This window comes from Calliphora vicina, chromosome 1, assembly GCF_958450345.1.
Source record: "Calliphora vicina chromosome 1, idCalVici1.1, whole genome shotgun sequence".
Taxonomy (NCBI): domain Eukaryota; kingdom Metazoa; phylum Arthropoda; class Insecta; order Diptera; family Calliphoridae; genus Calliphora; species Calliphora vicina.
In genome coordinates, this window is record NC_088780.1 from 30,824,766 (window position 1) to 30,851,732 (window position 26,967).

Genomic DNA, 26,967 nt, shown 5'->3' on the forward strand with positions numbered 1-26,967 from the left:
TTTATAGTGCTTTCTGTCACTTTGCTCGACCATGTAGTCCATCTCCGTTTAAAATCTACCACACTTTTGGACACCTTTTTTGTACTCTTCAATTCTCTTTTAACAAGAGCCCAATATCTCTCCACTGGCCTTAGCTCCGGGCAGTTTGGAGGATTTGCCTCTCTTGGTACAAATACCACATTATTGTTCTTGTACCACTCAAGGGCTTGTTTGCCATAGTGACAGGATGCCAAGTCAGGCCAAAAATAAGTGGACACATTATGAAGTCTTATGAATGGAAGCAGCCTTTTTTGTAAACATTCCTTGATGTAAATTTCGGTATTTATAGAGCCCGTTGTAACAAATGAGTGGCTTCTTTTGCCGCAACTGCATATTGCTTGCCATACCAAGAACTTTCTGGGAAATTTTGTCTGCTTTTGGGTCCTAAACTTTTCTTCAACATTCCCTCGAGCATCAGCAACATAAAATTTTTGACCTGGAAGTTGCGAAAAATCTGCCAGAACATACGTTTCGTCATCCATTATGCAGCAAGAATATTTTTTTATAAAACTTGACTTCAATTTCCGTGCTCTGTTTTTGGCCTCTAAATTTTTAGTAGCGTTCCTGTCAGGAACTTTTTGAGCCTTGTATGTTTTTAAACCTGCATTAGCTTTAACTTTTCGTACCAAATAGTCCGAGCACTGAGCTAACCGGGCTGCTTTCCTACCGGATGTGTTGGGAGCTCTTTTGAAAATGCGTTCTATTTTTTTGGCTTTAGAAACATCATGTGGACCATTCCTTCTACCTGAACCAGGTTTTCTATCAACTGACAAGTTCTCCCGGTACTGTTTAATAACATTGGAAACAGTTTGACGGCAGACCTTTGTATGCTTGGCCAACTTTTTGTAAGACCAAGTTGGGTTTTGTTGAAAATATTTAATAATTTCAGTACGCACTTTTTTCTGGTCACTCATTTTAATCAGATTAACAAAAAAATTAATATAATTGACATTACACATAATAACTGACATGTTTTTCAAAGGTAACTTGATCAAAAAAAAATTCAAATAATACTTGGGTTAAAAAATGTAATGAAAAACGTGTGTTAAGAATTTTTCGATCTCACTCCTTAGTACTCGGACTATTTGGTACGAAAAGTTAAAGCAAATGCAGGTTTAAAAACATACAATGCTCAAAAAGTTCCTGACATACAAATTTGGAGGGCAAAGACAGAGAACGGAAATTCAAGTCAAATTTTATACAAAAACAAGTAAGAGAGCCATATTCGGCTGTGCCGAATCTTATATACCCTTTACCAAATTATACTTCAAAATATATATTTTAAAATTTTTGTAGGTAAACAAAATTTATATATTTTTCCAAAGTTGCTTTTTTAATTTTTTGTAAAATTTTTTTTTTCGATTTGTTATTTTAATTTTTTTTGGTTTTTTCAATTTTTTTTTGGTGAAAAAAAAATTGGGGTTAAATTTTTTTTCCGATTTTGACCCTTTGTTGGTCCAACTTACTATGGTCTTATATACGTCTATATTAATGACTTAGTAATCCAGATATAGGTCAAAAATAGGTCTAAAATCGAGGTTGTCTTGGTTTTTTTTCCTTATATCTCAGCCATTCGTGGACCGATTTTGCTGATTTTAAATAGGAAACTTCTCGAAAGCATGTCTGACAGAATTATTGAAGATTTGGATCCCGAAGATATCTGGGGTCTTCAAAAAATTGATTTCAACAGATAGACAGTCAGACATGGCTTAATCCACTCCGCTATCTATAAGGATCCGGAATATTTATACTTTATAGTGTCGGAAAGTTATATTGTGGAAATTACAATCTTATATATACCCTTCTCATGAAGGTGAAGGGTATAAATATACCTGCTGCACAATGGATGACGAAATGTAGGTATGGAAAATTTTTCGCAGCTTCTGGGTCAATATTTTTATGTTGCTGATGCTCGAGGGAATGTTGTAGAAAAGTTTAAGACCCAAAAGCCGAACATTTCCCAAAAAGCAATATGCAGTTGCGGCAAAAGAAGCCTAACGCTTGTTACAAAGGGCTCTATAAATATCGAAATTTACATCAAGGAATGTTTACAAAAGAGGATGCTTCCATTCATAAGACTTTTTAATGTGTCCACTTATTTTTGGCCTCATTTGGCATCCTGTCACTATTATTGTTCTTGAGTGGTACAAGAACAATAATATGTTGTTTGTACCAAGAGAGGCAAAGCCTCCAAACTGCCTGGAGCTATGGCCAGTGGAGAGATATTGGGATCTTATTGAAAGAGAATTGAAGAGCACAAAAAAGGTGTCCAAAAATGTGGTAGATTTTAAACGGAGATTTACTACCTGTTCGAACAAAGTAACAGAAAGCTCAAGAAAACCCTTAATGAAAGGGTTTCAGGAAAAAGTCCATAAATTCATCACTATTGATTAGAATTATAAAAATAATATTTTTTGTAAATTGTAATAATAATTTCAATGAAGTAAAAACTGTAAGTTAAGTGGTTTCACCATTATTAACATATACAGTGAGCCGCAAAAGTGAGTATACACCAAAAATTATTGGATATTTTTTAAGATAATGAAAATTCTAAAATTTATCCATGATTAAAATTTTAAAGTTTCGGTTTGATAGAGATTGGCTTGAATAATATCTTTGGTTGTGAAAAATATAGATTTAAGTCGGACTATAATGATTTTCATGATCTTAAAAAATCAAAAAATTCGCTGCTGTTTACTCACTTTTGAGGCTCACTGTATGTATGTTTTTCGATCTCAGACCTTAAGACAATTATGAATGTTAAAGTAATTTTCTGAGGGGGACCTTGTATGGGGACTAAAGACAACGATTTTCGACATACTTTACAGTCTCATTTCAGAATACTTAGAACTAATTTGTCAGGATTGCCGCATAATCAACATATTTATGACTGCTCAAACTGTATTCCGAGGGGACATTTGTATAGGAGCTAGCTAAAATCATGGACCGATTTTTCCCATTTTCAATACCCAACGAATCAGTAGCGTTCGTTACAGGTTCCCTGTGATGGTCTGGTCACATTTCAGTACCTCATAATAGATAGTACCAGGGATGGCAAATGGAATTTAAAAATTGTACCAGTCAGCATCAGAAATTGTACTTTTTCGACTGTAATTTTACCAAAACTAGGGTTCCTCCACGGACATTTTTTTTCCGATAATATTTTTTTTTTAATTCCAGTGAAATTTCGTGATTTTTTTAAAGTTACAATGAACAAATGAAAAGTTGTAATGAATAAATTTGGATCGATTCCATTACATCCATTCATTCTTTTGGTTTTAGCAAAAGATATTCAGTTGATAAAGAAGCATCGTAGTTTAAATTATCGAATTTTTTTCAACCATCTAACATTTTTTAGCCACAGCAGAAAAATTCTGTCATTAAGAATTACAAATTCTATGGATATTCATATTCAACAGAAAATAATGGCAATAATAATGGATTAAATTTATTTATATACTTTTTGTTTTAAAAAACACTTAAAATTACGAGTGTGACAAGACTAGTTAAATGCCGATATTTCTTCTTTATTTCAAAAACGCATAAGAATAATTTTAAAAATTGTATTGTTAATATTTTGATATAATTGATAGAGAACATAAATTGGTTTATGTTAAATAAATTTTCAAATTGTACCAAATGAGTCATTGGTTTTTAAGATCAAATTGTACCAAAAAAAGTACAATTGTACCAATTTTGCCATCCCTTTTTCTCCCACCAAATACAGAGAATTACCTCAGAGCCATGATAATTTGGCTCTGGCGTTCAAGCGGGCATGCAAAATCGTCTTTCAAGTTCTCTCGGCTTAATGGTACCCAATTTCCCTGCTTTTGAAATTGCTGCTTGAGCAGCTGCCAATGATTTTGCAAGCTCTTGTTGAGTTTTACAACAATCTTCATGGAGTAATGCCTTCAATTCTTGGTCTTTAAACTTTTTTGGCTGGCCTGGGAGGTCTTTGTCTTCCGTGTAAAAATCACCACTTCTGAACCGCACAAATCATCACTTGCTCGTTGAAACCGATGTAACACATTCACCATAAGCGTTAGTGGGCAATTTCTGTGCTTCAGCTGCACTTTTTAAAGGAGTAAAGCAAAACTTCTCGCAAACAATGCGAAATTTGTTGGTACAAAATACGATATTTTCGAAGCACTATAATGTTATGGTTACCGCAATCATATACATAATTAAAGTGACCATAATAATGTTAAAAAAAACTTTTAAAAATGTTTAATTGTTATGGTAAACATGTACAACTATATTTTTTCTCTGGGTGTATATGCTTTCGTTTGGGCCCTATCATGTTTTCAACAGACAGACGGATGCACGAACATAGCTAGACAGTCTTAGGATCATATGAGGACCCTGAATATATATGTATACTAATGTGTGTCTCTTAATAATATTTTAATGTGTTACAAACGGAATGACAAAATCAGTATACCCCTTTTTTCTTTTTTGATGGTTGGTATGAAAAACTATTGTATAAAATTTGCTTATTTTTTATTTAAATATGTTTTTTTTTTAGATAGACAAGCAAAAAGTCATATAAATTGTTGGCACATATTTATAATAAAAGGGAATATAATGTTTGTATAAAGATTACACGTGTAGATTTGCATGTAAACTTGACCTTCTTGTTATTAATAACAATTTTCGATAGATAAATCCATGAATAACTACGAACATTTGTATAAAAACAAACCTTTAAAGAAATAAGGTCATATTTAATTTGTTTTAGTTTTATTGGTATTTTCTATTTGTTGAATATCTATTTAACACTTTAAGGATTGATGATGAGCTAAGCTAGTTGACCTTGAAATATTTATATGATTCAAAACAATCGATTGTAAAAATAGTAAAATTTACCGCTGAAATACAAGGTCAATATTAAGAGAAACTGTATTTGTATAAAATATAATAATAGCTTTTATTAAATCCTCTACGATTCTACGATTATTTTGCAATCGGGGCAGTAGTTTAGAAGATACAGATTTATAACCACATTTCTTTTTTTTATATTGACCCCACTATGCAACGTAACACACAACGTATGATTGATATTAATATTTTTGAATTAATTCCATAACACGTATACGTCTCGTCTATCGATTTAATGTGAGTTGAAAAGTGGTCTACATATTTTGATTTTTTTATTAAAAAAAATATTAAGTAGAGGAAAAAATAATATTTCCAACAACCACAATAAATAATAACGATATTAAGTTTTTCTTATTTAGTACTGGTGTACAAAGATAAATGAGATAATAATTTTGATTTTGGAAAATATAAATTTCTCGTATTGAATGCATATAATAATATGTATATTGACTGAAACTGATTTATGCTAATAACACAATAACAATGTATTATTAGTTAGACAAAAACTTCTACAAATTATTACAGTAAATTGACAAATTTGACATTGAGCGATAAACTAAGTTTTGTTTATGTAGAAAAACTTGCAATATTTTTTTTGATGGACGGAGTTTTAAAAATTAACTTATATAAACAAAAAAAATTAGTTCGGAATAAATGTGGATCAAATTGTTCTTAATATTTGCAATCCTATTATTACTTTTGATACAATTTTTAGTTTTTTTTTTATTTATTTATTTTTCTATCATCAGTACACTTAAAAATATTGTTACAATTTTTATATTTACAAAGCTTGAGGCATAGGGTAACATAGAGACGAGACGTAATTGTCAAAAACCTAAGTCTGTTATCAAAAACCTATCTCTCGCAACAACAAAATACATGCTAGTCAATGTATTTTGTTGTTGTGTCAAACATATTTTTTGTTGTATTTTTGTTTGACAAATCGTAGTGTCTCGTCTCTATGTATAATTCTCTATGGCTTGAGGTTTAACTTAAAATAAGTATTGCATCTAAAATTTTTTTATACATTTTCTTAATATTTTATTCAACACAAATCATTGGTTCTGACTCAGTCACATTAAGAAAATTTATACAAATTCTTTAGTATGAAAAAGTGCAATATTTTTGAAGGACGGAGTTTTAAAGTGGCATATTTTTGAATCTAATTAAAATTTTTTTTGTAAGACCAAAAATTAACTTATCTAAACAAAAAAATATAGCTCGGAATGAATGTGGACCAACCTGTTCCTAATATTTGCAATCCTATCAAAATTTATATATAAATTTTAGTTTTAGAAACTCAATCAATATGTAATATATAATAAAATCTTTATTTATTAACGACACTCAATGAAATTTTCAGCGTTTTTTAAGTTTGTCATTCTAAATAACAAAGTGTAAAAAAACTTGTCAAAAGGTCAAAGGGAATCCCGCAATTCCTAAAAATTGGAGCGAAAATCCCAAAAATGGTATTTTTTACAATTTTGCCTATAGGGTCCACATTTCCTTCGGGGCTGGGAAAATACTTTAGGGATAAATAGGGAACACATCAGGGTGTCCAAAACTGTTTTCCGTTTTCTGATCCCAGCTTTGGGACTTTAGAATATGTGGCCGAAAGATGATATTTTGATAAAAAAAATAGGTCAAATTCCAAAAGGCGTACGAGCGACATATTCGAAAAATAGGACATGTTTTTTATACAAAAATATTTTCTATAAAGATAACTTACAGAAGAACATAATATTGTTAAATATTCTTAAAGAAAGTTTTTTTTTTAATAAAAAAAGAGTTAAGTCACCTTTTCGCCCAAAAAACAGCAAAAATTTTATTTTTTGAATTTCTAAATTGAAAATCGTTTATTTTTGGATCCATAATTGATATTGCTCTAAAATCTTCTGTATATTATTGGTAATTTAGTTGTCTAACTAACAAAAGAATTCGACACCATTCGATCCAAAACTACGCCCTATATTTTTTAAAAAGCGGACCAAGGTATGGCAAAATTTTAAAATTTAAATTTTTAAATGCCTGTAACTTGGAAAAGAGATAAATAGCACACGCAAGCATGTTTTTTCAAGAACTTTCCAAAAATATAAAAAGCACAAAATGGCACTTGTTTAATCATTTTACATATTTAAGGTGCCCTACTTTGAGCTCCCAATTGTGGGGCATATTTTAATTTTATTTTTTTCCAAAAAATAAAACCGATATCCTTCAGCATATCGGTTGTGGAACGTGCAGTGTGTGCCGTTGCACCGTCCTGTTGGAAACACATGTTTTCCAATCCCAATTCATCAAGTTGCTGAAAAAATAACTCGTTGATCATTGCTCTGTAGCGCTCACCATTCACAGTAACCGTTTGGCCCGCGACGTCTTAGAAGAAAAAGGTCCGATGACTCCTCCAGCGAAAACAGCTGCAACAGTGACTTTGAGCGGGTGTAATGGCTCTTCGTGGGTTACACGCAGATTTTCAGTGCCCCAGAAGCGTAAATTTTGCTTATTTACGTACCCGCTAAGATGGAAATGGGCCTCATCACTCATGATTATTTTAGATGAAAAATCATCTTCCTTATTGGCCAAATAAATAGTCAGCAATATTCCGCGTTCTGGAGCAGTGTAGCGTAACATTGTTTATTAACGTGTATTTCGCATGTGTTTACTACAAAAATGTCAAAACAGAACTGACATTAGGGACCAATCGCAAAATTTATAGCATTTTCTGATAGGAGGATTACTTTTGCGCCATCGTGTATAGACGACTTCGTCATATAGAAGCCCCAATCGTGGGGAACGGCCATTAATTCCAGTATTGAACTTATACATAGGGTCCAATGAAGAATTCTTAGGACAATGACAGGTGCACCTTGGTACATAAGAAATGAGAACATTAATAGAGACCTACAAGTACCGTTAGTTAAAGATGAATTCAAGAATGTCCGTGAGAAATACATCATGAAATTACGGAACTCCCGAACATCTCACACAGACCCAAACAAGAGCAAGGATTCGTATAGTTGATCTACCGCCCCGCTAAGATGTGGCCCATATGTACATCAACGCTCCCGTCAGAGAGCATTTAGTTTTAATTTTAGTTATAAGATTTTATTACTTATTGTCAGGCCTAAGTAAGGCAGATTCGTTAAAAAGAATGCACTTCGTCAAGAACAAATGTTTAAATCAATGGTAGGCGTTCATATTGTTCAGGTTACGATGATTTTCGTCAAACAACCCGAATGTGAACAAAAGAGCGTAATAGAGCGTACAAATACACACAATTCAATCAGTTTCTTGATGTTGTTGTGGATATTTTATTTTTACCCAAAAGAGCACACAAATTAAATGCCTCTTTTTGCCTACCAATGGTTTAAATACTAATGACAAAAAATTAAATTCAAATTTACTTTTAAACAATTTCAAATTCTAACAAAATTTGCAAGTGCTTCCCTTTTTTTTTTGTTCTTTAAAGCTTATGGAGTTTATTTACCGTAAAATTTGTTTAATTTTATTAATCTCCAAACGTTTAGTATGTGTTTAAAATCAAAAAGAAATAATTTTCTTAAAACTGTCAAAAAATAAAAAGCACAAAACAACAAGAGTCAAGAGATAAAATGAAAACAGATTTTATTTTTCAATAAAAAATAAATCAAACTTTCTGCAGTTTGGTTTAACTTTAAAGATGTTTGTTGGAGTGTTAACTAATAAACGGAACGACATAAAGACTCATCCAGCTGTTGTGGTGAGTGTCTCCATCTAATGATTTTTCTTATAATTTAGGGTTAGCACAAGTTACATAAATTGCTACGTGATTAGTTATTAGCCCTAAATAGGTTACAAATTGAGTGTCAGATAGCTGGTCCAAAGAACTCAACTCATTGAATTCACATACCGGTTACATGGAGTCATACTAAATACATAACTGGTTACCTGATTAGCTACATAACTAGTTATTTTAACATGTATGGATGCTAAGCGGGAGCTAATTCACCTCAAATTGTCAGTTTAAAATCCATCTCCTAGACAGTCCATTAACCGATTACTTGTAAAAAAACCTTCCTTCCACCTACTTTCCAATAGATTACTTCTGTTGGATAAAATAAGTACTTTTTAAAGAGCAATACAAAATAAACATTTAAAGTAACTACACTCTAGGTTACTTAGATACAATAAAGTGACAATTGACTTCACGCCAGGTTAAATGGGAAGTCAGTATACTTAAGCAAAAATAAAATAAAGCATATGAAAGTTATGTCAACACAATTTCTATAAAACCAGTTTGTACGTAGCACTCTCAAAAAAGAACAGAACAAAATAAATGTTTAAAATGACTACACTCTAGATTACTTAGAGACAATTAAGTGGCAATTGTCTTCACGCTAGATTACATGGGATGTACAAAGTAACCAATTGACTTAACTTTGTATTACAACAAGCATATACGTGTCAAATGAACCAAAATATATAAATTGGGGTCAGCCAAGTGTTCAGACATTAGTGACAATTACTATATCTAAGAGATACAGTGACTACTTGTAAAACTGCTGGGTACTTGTAACAGAATAGAGTTGATATGTATGAACATATAAACAGTGTGTGTTAAAACATTTAGCATACTGCAACGTGGCGACAAGATTCACAATAAACATTGTCAGGTCATGTTGATGCTTTACAGCGTACGAAGATAATTTCAAACACAACTCAAGATAATTCTAGCATATTTTTAACATGAATGAAGAAAAAAATATTTGACTTAAAAATGCGCGATTTTTTTAAATAATTTAACTTTTGTTTTAAAACAATTGTACAATATAAATGACTTCAAAGTATTGGCTATTGTTAGCTATGACCTTTTCCCATCTTTCTGGCAACATATGGATTCCACTCCAAAAGAACTGAAGTGAAGCATATCCCAAAGTGAGCGTCCTGCATCGATGGATACAAATAGTAGTCGGAGGGAGCAAGGTCTGGACTATAAGGCGGGTGAGGAAAATCGTCCCAATCACTTTGTTCTAAATAGTTTTTAAAAGGTATTATTGCAATATGTGGCCGAGTGTTGCCATGATGGCATATTGCGGTTTCATGTCTGGCCGCATATTCAAACGAATCAGTTGCTTTCGGTACATGATGGTCTGGCAGCTCAAAATAGATAGGACGTTTTTGGTCCCACCAATACAGCTCTTGTTGAGTTTGACAACAATCTTCATAGAGTAATGCCTCAAATTCATTGTCTTCGTACTTTTTTTGCTGGCCTATGTGACTTTTGTCTTCTGTGTCGAAATCACCACTTCTGAACCCAAAAAAAAAAACATCTCTCGCGCGTTGAAACCGATGGAACACATTCACCATAAACAATCGGTGTTCTTCAGCGGCACTTTTTTTCAAAATAAAGAACTAAAGCAAAACTTCCCACATATGACGCTTTGTTGGCCCAAAATTCGACATTTTCGAAGCAAAAAAAAACTTTGTTGTGTTCACTATAATGTTCAATAGCTAAGTGGGAATAAACTAGTAAGAGAGCTATATTCGACTGTGCCAAATCTTATATAAATTTCACCAAATTCTACTTAAAAATATTTTTATTTTATTTGGAAAAAGACAAAAAAAAAATTTTTTATGAAGAAAAAAAAATCGGGTTAAAAAATATTTTACAGATTTTGGCTCATTGTAGGTCGAACTTACTATATATAGCCTTATATACATCGTTGCAATGGACTTTGAATTATCTATCATCAGATATCCATATTGTCTATATTAATGACTTAGTAATCCAGATATAAATAAAAAATTGGGCGAAAATCGAGTTAGTACCGGTTTTTTCCTTATATCTTAGCCATTTATGGGCCGATTTTGTCGATTTTAAATAGCGAAAGAATTCCCGATATATTCACCCCTATCGTGAAAAACATGTGAAATTTATGTTCCCATGAAATATCCATTTCCCTCGAAGGGAAAATTGCTATCGTGATATTCCCCTAAACTTTTCATTCACAATAGTTGATTTTGTTCGTAGCAGTTGTTTATTGTTTACAAAATTTTATCTAAAAATTTCACAACATGGGGAAATGGGAACATATTTCATGTGAAATATTGATACGCGATAGGGGTGATTGTGATGTATGAATCATGTATGTAAGTTTTTTGGGGGCAACGGAAAGTTGATTTCAACATACAACGGACATGGCTATATCGACTTCGCTATCGATAACGATCCAGAATATACATATATACTTTGTGGGGTCGCAAATGAAAAATGTAGAAATTACAAACGAAATGACAAACTTATATATACCCTTGCCACTCATGACGAAGGGTATAATGACAGACAGATATGTACTCTTCAAAATGACATATAAGTTATTAAAAACTAAAACCGAGTTCGAAAGATACGACATCATATTGTAAATGCCACATTTTTAAGTCATACACCAAATATTTTTATTTAATTTAATGTTTTGCCTGACACTGTTTGTAAAACTGATATACGAACACACAATTGACAATCTTTGACAAACCAAACAAAAACTCTCTCCATGATACAACTAACTATACTCACTGCTAACACCCTTTTAAATTGTTGATTATGAGTATGAACTTGAAATATAGTTAGCTTAGAATGCAAAAAATCTAAGTCCATGTTTTTAAAACACATGCTAGCTCTAGTTAGAATGAAGAAAAATTGAAGCGGAATTAAATATAGAAAGTAACAACACTTGAAAAGCTGGCTTAAATTCGAAATTTATTAAAATCCAGTGTTTCATAGATGAGGGCGTATGAGTAATATTAATTTAGGAGTTTGATTCTAAAAGAATTGTTTAGCTTTTATATAATAAACGGTTTTGCAAAGAATATTTTATTGTCAAACATAAAGTTGTTTTCTACATGGATTTTACGAAATCCATAGAGTTCTGTTGGTGTCTTGTAAAACACACCATATCTTTAAAATATGCAATTTTTGACTTTTAATATTAAAATGTTAGCTATTAAATAAATTTTAAAAAAACTTTAACTCAAAGGCAGAAATGGGCACAGGCTCGGGAATTTTCATTTATGAACTGGACCTTTTGATATCTCATGGATTGCCCGATACCTGCACTATGATATTGATACAGCCGCGAGAAGAATCCGTGAACTGAATCTCAAAAATTCGATCGATGCAGAACGCTCTCATTGGGATACGCTTCACTTTGGAACAGAGTAGCCGATATTGGCTTTTTTGGTCATACATATGTACACCCATTCAATTTTCATCTGAGTCAAAACCAAATGAGTATAACGACGTTATTAAATAAAAACTGTGCTAAATCCAAAAACGCAAAGTGAGGAAAGTCCCAACATTTTTAAAATGTTTTTGTCTCTTCTTAAATTTTTTTGAAAAGGGACATAGCCCATTTGTACTCTAAGCTATGGATATACAGTATAAGTATAGAAAAACAAACGCTATAAATCAACGCTAAGTAAGGACTGATATAACTACACATATACGCTTAAATTTATACATACAAATATTCACATACTTAACTACAAATAATGTAGCTGTCTAGATGAGTAGGTAACAGAACTTTAAAGGAAATAATTCATTGTACAAAATTGTTGCTTCTTTATCAAACTAACAAATATCCTTTGGTCATTGTAGTAAAACAAATCAGATACATGTACGGCTTTCTTTTATATAACTATATGTTGTCCTGTTACATACATATATGGTATCACTAGCTTGACCCGGTGCGCTTCGCTAGCCCTGTCGTAGTAAAATAAAAAAAATATAAAAGGATTTTATATAAAAATAAATAAATATAATTAATACAGGAATGTATTAAAAAATATCCTGCTATTTTAAAAAAATCTTGATACTCTTCTTAAGACATTCGTTTCGCTATAATTTCCTATGTTTTTACAGTAGGCATGCTTCGATCCGGCCTTTTTTAAGTCAAACTCCTAACTATGATATGAAAGCAATTTATTAAAAGTTAGAAGACTCTACCTATAACAGTTGTTTAGATATTCGAAAATAACTATTTACTTAACATGGTCTGATACCACCCATTTGAAATACGGCAAGGTACCAAAAAAACTCATGCAAAGTATTGAGAATTGCATTATTAGAGTTCTCCAGATATTTGATAATAAATATTTACTTTGCATGAGAGGGGGAAGTCCTTGAAAAATTACTTTAACTGTTATAATTATCCAGATTTTCAATTATAACAAATTTCAGCCGACATCCTAAAAATAAAAGAAAGTGATTCAGACAAAGCTAAAAGACTCTCAAAATTCGTATAATGGCGAACTCGCCAATTTTTTGTTAAACTTCGTACAGTGGTAGTAATCTTAGAGACATTCACAATTATTGTTATCCAAATATTCGAAAATAACTAATACAATCCAGCACATTTTCAGCCATGTCCACTATTAATAACCCGCCCGTTTTCAGACACATTACGTAAAATTATAAAAATATTGTTACGAAATTGAACTTGAATTCAAATATGTATAACGATTTTAACGGCTGATTTAAAAGTTGCATAATGCTTTCAAATAGTAGTGCCTCTCAAACTGTAACATATCTGTGGGCATTATTAACATTGAATAAAAGCTTTCAGTTGACCATTGATCGTAAGTTGGCAACGCTGTTTGCTGCGACCGTATATTTGAATTCGAATATTCAGTTAAGGAACATTAAGGAACATCAACTGAGTGCCTGTGTGCTGTATTTCTGCGAATTTATAAACGTTGGTTGACTATTTAACATTGGTTGACTATTTAATTCTGTTGTTGTACATTTTCAAATAAATAAAGAGTTGTTACAATTTCCAAACTACTAAACGGCTTTTATTTGCAATCAAAAGTATCCGGTTTATTTAAAGGAAATAAACCAGCGTTTTAAAAAGGTTAAAACGTAACAATATGTTTCGGACAAAGTTTGAACAATCTTGTAATTGTGGTTCTCGAGTTGTATAGAAATAACTATTTACTTTGTTTGGTAGATGATTCATCCCCTATTCCCTCCTATTTTTGGACTTTCACAATTATAGTACTCCAGATATTTGAAATTAACTATTTACATTGTTTGATGGGTGCCATGCCCACTAATACAATCCTGCCCATTTTCAGCCAAATTCCGTATAGTGATAAGAAATTAATGTGTTCACAGTTTAAATACTTTTGGAATTATAGTTCTTCAGATATTGGAAATAAACAATTTACATTGTATGAGAGGTGCCACGCCCACTAATTCAAAACCGCCCATGTAAAATGCTAATGGTGCTCTTCGGACAAAGTTTTAAGACTACCACAATTTAGCTCTCCAGATATTTGAAAATAATTATTTACTTTGTATGGGTGGTGTCACACCCCCTATTCCGATCTGTCCCGTTTTCGGTTAAACTTCATGCAGTGATAAGAAATCGATTCCTATAAAGTTTGAATATTGTCACAATTATAGTTCTGCTGATATTCGAAAATAACTATTTACTTTTTATGGGTAGTGCCACACCCATTTATACAATCCCACCCATTTTGAGGCAAACATTTATATATTTATATGGATTTTTAATATCTAGCCCTGCAATTTGGTACCTTTTTCAATATTTTAAAAAAAAAACTAAAAATAAAAATGTTCACTCTGTAATAAAAAGGTCTAAAAGGAATACATTAGTCATTGAAATTTTTAGAAATGAACATGTTACCCTTTCACACTTTTGCATTATTTTTATCTGGCAAATCATTTCTTATTTATACAGGCCTATCACAGAATTCCACTCCGATCGAAAGTGAAATGAATTCCGTATTTATCTTCTTCAGAAAAAGTTAAACGAAAATTTCTTTCGGAATAAATATTTTAATCCATTTCTGTATCAAAAACTTCACTTTTGTTTTATTATAAAAAACGCCATTAAAATAATATCAGAAATGCAGAATTATGAGGAACCTAAATCAAAATTGATCAGAATAAAAACCATTCCGAACAAAACGTATGACAGGCCTGATAAACTATTTTTGAAACTTTATTCAAATCAAAATAAAAGTGGTTTAGATTTGCTGGTAATTTAATTCCTTTACATTTTACCACACTATTAATCAGTAAGTCACTATTTATTTTATACAATTCTTATCATTAAGACATATTTTTTTCTTTTTCAGCTAAAGAAAAAACTTACAAACTTTATATTCTTAAAGATAAAAGAAAATACTGTCAAACTTATGCATTGTCAATAGAGTGGTACCATTTTTTGGAAAATAAATATTACGACGATAATCCCAACTAAAAGGAAAGTTTAATTATTTTAAAAATAGTTGTTCTAGCTTTAGCGATTTATCATTGGCTGCATCAAGGTGCAAAAATGTTTCCCATTTTTGTCATATTTGTTCCAAAGTTACTGCATGAAATTTTTGGATCATATGAACTGTCTTAAAAATGTTTTGCATTATTTAATTTTAGTTTGTGACATCAACTTATTTCTAGAGCAACCCTAATAACCACATATGTATAAATCACAAGACATTTTATTTAATAAATTCTCCACTACAATTTGTCTTTGTACGAGTTGAATGTTTTAAAATCAACAGGACCGACTGACAACATGCACTTTAAGTTGAAATTTATAGTTTGTAAAATTGTGTTTGTATGTGGGTTTTTTCAATTGTTGCAACCAACAGTTGATAATACCAATAATGTCGGTTACTTATACATATGTACATTAGGGTGGCCTTGTTTCTATGGAGGAAAAAAAGGTGTCGATGTTGCCAATTAAAATGAAAGTTTAGTTTAGTTAGACCTTTAACATGATACTAATAATTCATGTGTTTCTTTTGGGAGAAATATGAAAAAAATCCATAAAAAATTAAATTTAATTAAATTATCCTTTTTTATCCAAATACTGAACTCATAACAAAAATTTTGAGAAATTGGTATCTTAGAATGAATTTAACTTTTATTTTAGTTGGGACCACCTTAATGTACATACATGTAAATGTATGTATATGTTTGTATATATTCGTGGGAATTCCTATAAAAGATTTAAAGAATACTTTAAAGCTGTTTGTGTTACTTGCAGTAATTGCATACTTTTAGGGATCTATTTTGTTACTAAAGAAGTTTCAATGTGCATGTTCGTTCATCTTTGATTTGTTTTGTGATGGCGATGATATTACGCTCGTCTGAGATGGTCAATCATCAACTAAAGTAAATACTTCTTATTCGTTAGATTTATAGCATAATTTTTTTCTTCTTAGTATTTTTATTTTTATTATGCATTTTTTTTTCTTTATACATTGTTCAAAGTGTTTATTTTATCTTAAAAGTGCAGTTTTAAATGCTCACACATAAATTTATTTATACAATAATTTAAGAGAAAAATATGGGAGCTGTGACCAATTATGGATGAATATAAAAAATTTCCAAATATTTAAATAAATTATAGTTCCAAACCAAACACTTGTATCGCCATTAATAGTAACTCTTACTAAATATTACTGTTTTATGTTCACTGTAGATAGATTTATAGATACTTTATAATACACATTGATATACTTACATATCTCTTATATTTTGCAAGCCCCAAAATGCTCTTGGATGTATATGTGTAATAAGATTTCCATTTAAACTTCTAGAATAGAAAATAAATAAAAAAAATATATTTTAATATTAAGCTATTATCGCTGAATGCAATATATTAGACAATAAAGCAAAAAAAAATATAATAAAAATCATTCATTTAGAAACACCATAAGATAATAAACTCATTAAGTTGGGTGTCATTAATTGTAGGGCTATTTATAAAACTGATTATTTAAATCTGATTTGGACAGCTTGAAGATGTAAGCATATAGCTAAATAAATAAAGGGTCTTGTAATAGGGACTTTCGAACTTTGACAGCGGTCATATTGTTGAAGCTATATCTCTCGAAATTGCTGTCTTTTATTTAGTTAGTTTTGCCATATCATCATGGACGGATATAGCTTTCAACAACGGGTGCAAATTATAAAATTGTGTTCCCAGAATGGGCGCTGGAACTATTGGAAACTGACCATAATGTTCATAAAATTGTCGAATTTGAGAGAGATCCAATGGCGTCCAATGCATCCCGAAAAAGTCACTGTTTGGATGATATGGACATCAACGATATGTGGTTTCAACAGGACGATTGCATCGATTGATTGAATTTAATTATGTAAATAAAGGGTGTTTTTTAAGTCAATAGAATTTTAAATTGTGAAAAATAACTCCAAAATAGTATGTATTTTTTTTTTGTTCTAAAGATCAATACTTGGCATTAACATTTGAAACTGATTTCGGGCATATGGCCACCGCTGCACAGTGGTATGAAAAAAAAGAGGGAAATAAATGAAATTGCACACGCGCAAAGGGGAAGTGTTGTCGAGTTTAAGTATTGAATCTGGACCTCATGAGCCCACCAGGAGCTGGGCCAGGGGTCCCAAAGTAAGACACCTCTGGTATGGTAAATTTTTAAAATGATACTATTTCTTTGTTTGTGTTCCGATTTCCAAAAAATTACACATACAGAATCTTCTCACAAAAAACCTCGTCGTAGCTATCAATTATCTCTTATAGCTTAGAAGATATTCGCATTTGAAAATTAAATTTTCAATATTTTTACCCACCCTACTCCAGTTTTTTTGATGACCGCGGTTCCAAATATTTCAGTTTTCCTAATTAATTTGCCACGTAAAAAACATAAGGTAGACATGTTATATATCAATGGATATATGGATTTTCTCTACTTTTCAATAATGTATATAACTTTTGACAATTAAAAAATTCATGGAATACTTTTTTGAAAAATATGACAAAAAATGCTTTTTATTGAGTTTTTGCATAGATACAAATTTTTCAAATTATAATAAAATTTTTATTTATGAATATTTTTTAATGAAATTTTACACTTATATCGATTTTTTTATTGAAAATGGAAAAATAAAAACAAATTTTGAAATATGTAATCACGAATCCCGCAATTCCCAAAAAAGTATTGAAAAATTCCAAAAATGGGATATTTTCGTTTTTTGGCTATAATATCCACACCAGGTGCGGGGTTATCGGAACCCTTTACAAAATAATTAAGAACATATTGAGCCATCTAAAATGGGTTACTATATTTTGACTATACGATTTGAGAATTTTTACCCTAAAGTTGAATTTTATTGAAAAAATTGGCGTTTTTTGAATGGACCTGGTCCCCTCGGTATCAAAAATTATATATTTTTTTTTATTTAAAATATTTGGTGTAACATTAGCTTTTCAAAATGTATAAATTCATTATACATCCTTTTAGCAATTTTTTAGATAACTTAAAAAGAAAAAAAGTACTTTTTTCCCAAAAAAAAATAGCGAAAAATCGACTTAGTCATGATTTTTAAACAATTCTTTCTTTATTTGATATATACATCTGTTGTTAATCCTATGAAAGAAAAATGGAGAAAATCGGGAAATATTTGGAACCGTGGTCATCAAAAAACTGTAATGTAATTTTTTTGAAATCGGTACACAAACGAAGAAATAGGATAATTTTAAAAATTTACCATACCCGAGGTGTCCTACTTTAGGGACCCCTGGCCCAGCTCCTGATGGGCTCATGAGGTCCAGATTCAAAACTTAAACTCGACAACACTTTCATTTCATTCAAATCGGACTAAGGGTTTAGAAGTTACAGATTTATTTCCCTCTTTTTTTTTTCTCATACCACTGTGCGCTGCTGTTCTTGATGAAGTGCATTCAGGAGTGCAATTTTTGTCCACTTTCTCCAATGCGCCAATTGTTGCTTTTTTATCAGCATAAACCATTGACTTCACGTGGACCCACAGGAGAGGTGTCAAAACGCACGACCTTGGAGGCCAATTGACAGGTCCATTTCACGAAATCAAGCCAAATTTTTATTTCAATAAATCGATGGTTGTGGTCTCCTTATTGTACATAGCTTCATTCTGTTGAAACCACATCTAGGCCGGATCAATGTCATCCATATTTTCAAATAAAAAAATCATTGATCATGGTGCGGTAACGATCTCCGATGATCGTAACGCGAGCTCCGGCTTTATTATTGATGAAAAATAATGTCCGATGATGCACACTGATGGCAACCCCACTAAACGGTGCATTTTTCTGATGTAATGGAGTCTGTAGGTTTTGTTGTGGATTGGTACACTCCATATGCGGCAATTTTATTTACTATCAAACCCGTTAATCCAAAAATTAACCTCAACGCTGAACATAATTTTGAGATAAGAATTTGTGGATCTTCGTGCACACTTTCATTTACAGTGGCGATTTATCTTCAGTACGTTGGATGAATGGTTTGTTCAGATGGATGAATATGTGCTCCATAAATATCACGAAGTCGTCAAAATAAATTTGGATAATTTGGTAGCGTTGTTTAAGCGTCAATCTATTCATGATGATTTGACAGAGTAAACTGATCATAAATGTCAAAAAGTGAAAGCAGTCTGACAGTTCGTTTGACTAAGTTAACCCTTTCGTAAGTTCTATCGGGCTTAAAAACACACTTAATATTCATTATACGTCTTCTTTTCTTTCTACATACAGTGGTCGACATAAGTCTACGTACGACCACAATTTTTGCCACTTTATGAGAGAAAACCCGGTAAATAAAAAAATAATAATGCAGTTTTGTTTGAAATCTATTTGTGCATAGCAACACCAAAAAAATGTTGTTGCAATGTAAACTTGCAAAATTATTCATAAAAAACAATAAAAAAAAACATTGACAAAAGTCTACATACGACCACAGCATGTCCTGTTATTTTTGAATACTAACAGATAAGCAATGCAATTTATTAAGTCTGCAGATCAAGAAATATTCAGTTACTTTGAAAACACTGGTACAGTTAAAAAAAAGCCGCGAAGTGGTCGCCCAAAGAAACTACATCGTAGAGATGTAATCTTCATTTTAAAAGAAGTCAACAAAAACTCAAAGGTAAATACCACAAATTTGGCAGAAGAACTCGCAACAAGATCAAAAGATATTGTTTATTCACGAACAATTCAAAGAACCTTAAATAATAATGGTAATTAAAGCAGAAATCCTCGTAAATTAGCGAACGGATCGCAAACTTCGTTTGGAATTCGCCCAAAGGCACTTTGAAAAGGACATGTAATTCTGGAAGCGAGTTTTGTTCACTAATGAGTTGAAGTATAACATATTTGGAAGTGTTGGAGAGAGATAAAGTATGGCGCAAAACAAATACAGCAATGCATCCGAGAAACTTACATGCTACAGTTAAGCATGGTGGTGACAGTGTGATGGTTTGGGATACTGTCGCTGCTTCTGGAGTGGGAAAGTTAGTGATTATTGAGGGTAATATGGATCGTTATCAGTACAAATCCATTTTGGAACAAAATTTGAGAGCACCATTTGATATTCTAACTCTTGGTTAAAGTTGGATATTTCAGCAAGATAGCGATTCGAAACATACGTCTCAAACTGTCAAAGATTGGCTACTCTACCATGCCCCACGACAATTGTACACACCACCACAAAGCCTGGACTTAAATGTTATTGAGCGCGTGTGGGAAATTCTACAACGGATGATCCGAAAACATCTTATTACTTGTGAACCAATGTTAAAGGAGAAGCTTCCAGAAGAATGGCAAAATATAACGTCCGCAGAACTGGAAAATTTTGTTACTTGTATATGCCCGTGGTGGCCCAACGAAATATTGAATTTAATGAAAATTTGTACACACAGCAGACTAAGTTAAATCGGGCCTAAAAAACACCCTTTATATGTATTTCTTACATTTACACTTTTCATTTTCTGTTTTTCGTCAACCCACCCCACCATACCATCTGGACAGTTATAGTTCTTTTTTTTTTTTTGTTTACAAATTTCAAAGCATACCTAAAGGCTGCTGTTACATTTTCATCATTCTTAAACGTTTGCAATTGTTTAATTTATCTTGACTTTTAGCCAAAAACTTAACAATTTGTTCTTTATTTTACATAGTTTTTTTTTAATAAAAGCGAAAAGACAATCCCTACACAAAGAATACAAATCTGAAAATTACTTGTGCTTTTTTTGCTGGTCGTTTATATTTTAATAAATCTTTAGCTTTTTTGCCTAAAGTTGGTAAATTATGTTTTTCTTTTTTGCTTTTAATCAAATTCGGCACTTAATTTAAATTAACACTTGTGTGTGTCTAGTCGAATAGTACTGGTACAATATTTATAACCTAATTTCGTGTATTAAATCGTTTTGCATTTAATTTATTATGAACATAATACAAAAAAATGTAATGTATTCAAGATTTTGGAAAAAAAAAAGAAATTGAAAAGTATTTAAGAAGCTTCTAATACATCATTGGCTGTAATGTTTTTAATTTTACAGGAGAGACAGTTTTTTTTTCCAAAATAAATTAAACACATGATATTTATGGCAAAAATTAGTTTAAAAATCTTTAAAATTAAAACAGTTTAAATACCGCTTTTCAATTTTATATAATGTTTCTAATTACAAAATATAAGAGTCCGAACGAAATCGCTTTATTAAGGCCAAAACCGAACCTAATATTCGGCTTAATCTGAAACAAACCGAAACTATTCTAGTGTACTACTTTGTATTTATGTTTTTTTCTTCATAAAAGCCAGGGGTCTTCCCAGGAATTTTCTAATCCAAAATTAAGCAACAAAAAAAGGAAAAATTTTTAAATAATCGGTCAAAATTCAATAATATTTATACTTTTATTAAAAGATTTAGGATGTCATACTAAGTTAAATTGGGAAATATTGGATAATTCTATTCCAAAGAGAACTTTCCCAAAGCAGAATGTCTATAAACGAATTTATACCAGTATTATTGTCTTTATTTTCTCTAAATATGAATATTAAGTGTCCAAAAAACGGCAAATTTAAAAAATCGGTTTCCGGTTTAACCGAAAAAGTGTATTTTTGAAAAATGCGTTTTTGATTTTTGTCTTTAAAAAACCGTTTAACCATTTTCGGTTTTTGTCTTTAAAAAACTGGTTACGCGGTTTATATTTAAAATTTTTGATTCTTAAGACTCTATCTTTAGGAATATCCTTAAACGTTTTAATGTAAAGCCTTTCAATAATTACTTTAAGAGCTTAATATTACAATTTTTATTAAATCGACCTACTAGAACAGTTAATATTCATGTTTTAAATAAAAATTATTCTGGTTTTGTGACACAGAGAAAATAGAATTTATTGCTAATCAAATAATTCAATATTGTTACGTTTTTACCTTTTAAAAACGGTGGTTTATTTTCTTTAAATAAATCGGATACTTTTGATGCAAATAAAAGCAGTTTAGTAGTTTAAAATTTGTAACATCTCTTTATTTATATAAATTTACACAACAACAGTTAAAATACTCACTCAGTGTTTTTATACACGTTTATAATTCGCAGAAATACACACACTTAAATTACACACTTTATAATGAACAAGTATACGCTGGTAAAGCAGTTGATGTTTACTCTAACAGCATCTATGATAAAATGACTAACGACTGCATGCTCTGCCACTATTTATAGACCGCGCCTTTCTTTCGAGTAGCTTCTACAATGATCTTAACGGACAAAACTAGTATATTCGAAATGTAGAGCTTACGATATTAATGTTAGCAGCTTAAACATTAGGTGTTGCCATACTTACAAACAATGCTATCAACATTGTTGATAAGTAGAAGCTTCTATTGATGGACATGTTTATAAACAAGATGATTGTTGCAGGCAGTCGTTACAGACCGTTAAATTCAAATCGCTATTGCAACTTCATAACAATATAAATGACCAAGTTTTTCTGTTGTGGCGACAAAAATTCGGTTTATGTCTTAATTCTTCTTTTGTGTCAACTGATTTTCTGTCCCTAAATCTATGGATATATTTATTTGGCATCACAATGAATCAGTTTTATATGGAATTTGAAATCTTATTATTTTAATTAGTCAAGTTATTATAAAGATAACTAAGATTGAAAATGGTTACATTTTCACTTTAAAACATATTGTTATTGTGCATTTCTGCATTTACTTAAATGTCCTTAAGTGTTTTTTTTTTTAAATAAATTACACACATGATATTTATGGCAAAAAGTTAGTGGCATTTCAAACACATCTAAATAAGTAAAATCTTTTGTATATTAATTTTGCGAAAACTATTTATTAAAAGAGACAAATGTTTATGTAGATAAAACAATAAAATTCACAATAAAGAAACCCCAATTTGACACATTAATCTTAAAGAAATCTCAAGTGTGAATATTTATGAACATAAAATAGAAAGAAAATAAAAAAGAGGAATAAATATAAAGGGGCAGTTACAAAACACAATAGGTTATAGAGTGAAGTGAGGTGGAAAAATATAAATTGAATATGAAGTGTGTTTTTTTTTAGCCCAATAGATTTTACAATAGGGTTAACTGACAAACGAACTGTCATACTGAACTCACTTTTTGACATTTATGAACAGTTTACTAAGGCAAATTATCGTGAATAAATTGATGCTTAAACAACGCTACCAAATTATAAAAATTTACTTTGAAAATCAGTAATCGATTCAAGCATTTTATATACGACTTCGTAATTTTGGGTTCCGAATTTCCCGGAATTTTTCCCTTCCCGGGAAGAAATTTAAAAATCTTTTCTTTCCCGAGAATTCCCAGGAATTTTTTAATACTAAATTAAACCAAAAACCAGTTAATTTTTTCGAATAAATTTACTTTTACCAGCGCACATTGATAATAAAAACAGGGAAACCAATCTGTAACGTGCGTCAAGAGGAAGTGTTGTCGAGTTTAAGTTTAGAATTTGGAGCTCATGAAGCCACCAGGGGCGCGGCCAGGGGTCCCCAAAGTAGGACACCCCGGGTATGTTAAATTTTTAAAACGATCCTTTTTATTCGTTTGTGCTCCGATTTCAAAAAAAAAAAATAACATAAATTATCTCTTATAGCTTAGGAGATATTAGCATTTGAAAATTAAATTTTCAAAATTTTTACCCACCCACTCCAGTTTTTTTTATAATACACTGGTGCATATTCCACTTAATTTTTTTCTGTATTTTTGTTATATCTTTTTTGTTCTCATCCAAAAGCAAAATTTAACTTTTTTAATGAGAGACAACTTAAAGGTACCTTTAAGGTGCCTTAATTATGCGATAAAATTTTCTTGGTGCTATTTTAAGTGGAAGATTCGTATAAACGCAGATGTGAAATTTGTTTTGAAAACAGTTACCAAAAATTAAATATTATCAATTTTAGTTTTTTTTCAACCAAAGGTACGTTTCTAATAGTCACATCTCAATTTACTGCAACTTTTTTCTATTTGAATCAATAAATTTTATCACTTTTAAAGATGCCCAAGGGAACTTTTTTGTCCGATCAAGAAAAGATTCAAATTAAATTTTGTCACGACCAAGGATGTTCCAATAGAAAAATATGGAGTTCGCAAACCTACAAAGGGAAATACGAAACTAACAAGAAGACAACTTAATCTAATAAAACAAGAAGCAACCCGCAACAAATTGAATTCCACACAAATAAAGAATAAATTGAATTTTCCAGTGACTTCCAAACACGTTGCACACATTTTACGAAACGATGAAAACATAAAATGGAAAAAGCCGAAATGTAAACCAATGCTAAAAAAGTACCATAAAGAAAATCGTCTAAAATTCGCAAGAAAATATACGAAATGGACAGATGAGTCGAAAAAAGTAATTTTCTCTGACGAAAAAAAATTTAATTTAGACGGTCCTGACTCATACTCGTGCTATTGGCACGATTTGAGATCAAACGATGTTCGGATGTCAAAACGTAAATTCGGTGGTGGCAGTGTTATGGTTTGGGCAGCGTTTTCTGCAGTTGGCAAGTCGAAAATATGTTTTGTTCCGACAAAAATGAATAGTGCGATTTATAACGAACTGTTGGAAGATGCTCTTCTCTCATTTATGGATGAAACAATTGATGAAGATTGCATATTCCAACAAGATAATGCTTCAATCCATGTTTCTAAGCAATTGAAATCTTGGTTTAATGAACATAGCATTCCTCTGTTGGACTGGCCGGCTTGTAGTCCGGACTTAAAGCCAATGGAGAACTGGCGATACATTGCCCGTAAAGTTTATGCAAATAATGTTCAGAATGAAAGCATAATGACTGTGACAGAGCTGAAACTTAGAATTAAACAAGTCTGGGAGGAAATTGATTCCAATCAGCTTAAAATATTAGTGGAATCAATACCACACCGTATTTTTGAAACAATCCATAACAAAGGATCATCCACACATTATTAATAATGCTACAGTAGCCCATAAATTAAAGTGCGTTTATAGGAAAATATCCTTAAAAATGGCTGTTAATCTCGAAAATTAAGTAAAAAAATAAATAAAGTACAAACGAATTTTTTTTGTAAACAATATTTCAAGTGAAGTCTTAACTAATGTAATAAACAAATTTGTAGCCCCCTAAATATGTTCATGTTTAATTTTTAGAATCTTTTTTAAGAAAAAACTAGTGTGCGTTTATAGGAATATGCACCAGTGTACCTGGCTGAAATTTTGCACAAAGAATCTCTGTTGATAAGGTTTGGTATTGGAATTGAAAATGGGTAATATTGGTCCCTGATTTCACCTAGCCCATATACAAATGTTGATTACAATTTAATTTTTTGTGTTATTTTTTACAATTTCAAGTTCTAAAAATACCCTTTAACTTATTTTAATAAAATTGTATAGAAAGGTAGAGAATTTTCAGGAAAGAAAGCATTTTTAAGCTCTACTGTCAAAGACCCTGTTTATTTGTTATTTTTTATATCAATCTTTAAACATATAATAGAAAATGTATGTACTTACAGTAAATGCAAATTATCCAATTGTGCAAAAGTTTCCTCGCCAATATATAATATTCTATTATAGTCCAAATATCTTTAAAAAAAAACCATAAAGAAGTTTTTTTTTCGCAAGTATGTTTTAAATAGATAAAATAGAAAAGAAAGAAAAATAATAAAAATCCATAGCATAAATTTAATAATAAATAATTTATGCTTTTTGAAGCAATTTAGTAAGAAAAAATCAATATCAAATCGCGTTTAATACTCACAATTCATACAAAACCTGCATGCGTGGAAAATTGCTGCCATTCAATGACAATAAATTATCACTTAAATGTAACCACTCCAAACGTGGCAAATTTAAAAACATTTCTTTAACCGGCAAACATGTTAAACGATTTGAACCCAGAAACAGCCATTGAAGATTTATCAAACCTTTAAAGGTAAAGGGCTGCAAAATGGTCAATTGATTGTAACGTAAATCAAGAGTTTTTAATTGATCCAAATGCTGAAATAAACCCAGGGGCAATTCTTTAATGTTATTCGCTTTTAGTTTTCTGTTGAAACAAAAAGAAAACATATTTAAATTAAGTGAAGTTTTATTTAGTGTATTCATGAATTCAAGCAAAACTTACAATCTTCTTAGTTTGGTAAAATATTGCAAATCATTTGCTTGCAATGTCAAATTGTTGTCAATGATGATTATGTCAGTAACCTTAAAATATAAGGTTTTACATTGAATTAAGATTTTATATTCAAAAATAATATTTTTGTTTAGGTGTCATCACTTACTTGTTGTCCAATTTCAGGTATTTTTGTTAGTTTTGCAGTATTTTTACAAAAAATTAATGATTTAAGGCAGGTACATTGTTTTGGATATGTTGAGATTTCTATTAATGAAAATAATAAGAAATTATTGGAATTATTTAATTAAAAAAATAATGAAAGTGATGTATACTGGGCTGTGCCGAATCTTATATACCCTTCACCAAATTATATTTCAAATTTAATTTTTTTTCATTGTTATTTTTAAATTTTTTTTAAAAAATTTTAGTTTTTAAATTTTTTTTTGGTGAAAAAAAAATTCGGTTTAAAAAATATTTTTTAACCGAATTTCGATTGCTGATCACTCATATTTCTGACCAAAAACCGATTTTTTATGTAAAAACTCAAAATATCTAAAATCGCTAATAACTTGGCCAATAAGCGTTTAATCAAGAAAGTGATC

At 30.9% G+C, this 26,967-nt stretch overlaps 1 protein-coding gene across 1 annotated transcript in view; it reads right to left on the bottom strand.

Annotated features, from left to right (window-relative positions):
- The window catches only part of Lgr3 (Leucine-rich repeat-containing G protein-coupled receptor 3), an 85,213-nt gene that overhangs the window by 23,682 nt on the left and 34,564 nt on the right, over nucleotides 1-26,967 (bottom strand). The window contains exons 3-7 of the mRNA XM_065514970.1: nucleotides 26,532-26,641; nucleotides 26,375-26,454; nucleotides 26,009-26,296; nucleotides 25,762-25,833; nucleotides 16,449-16,520 (exon numbers count right to left, since the gene is read on the bottom strand). Of these exons, the coding sequence (XP_065371042.1) occupies nucleotides 16,449-16,520; nucleotides 25,762-25,833; nucleotides 26,009-26,296; nucleotides 26,375-26,454; nucleotides 26,532-26,641 (622 nt within the window). The remainder of the gene's footprint in view (nucleotides 1-16,448; nucleotides 16,521-25,761; nucleotides 25,834-26,008; nucleotides 26,297-26,374; nucleotides 26,455-26,531; nucleotides 26,642-26,967) is intronic.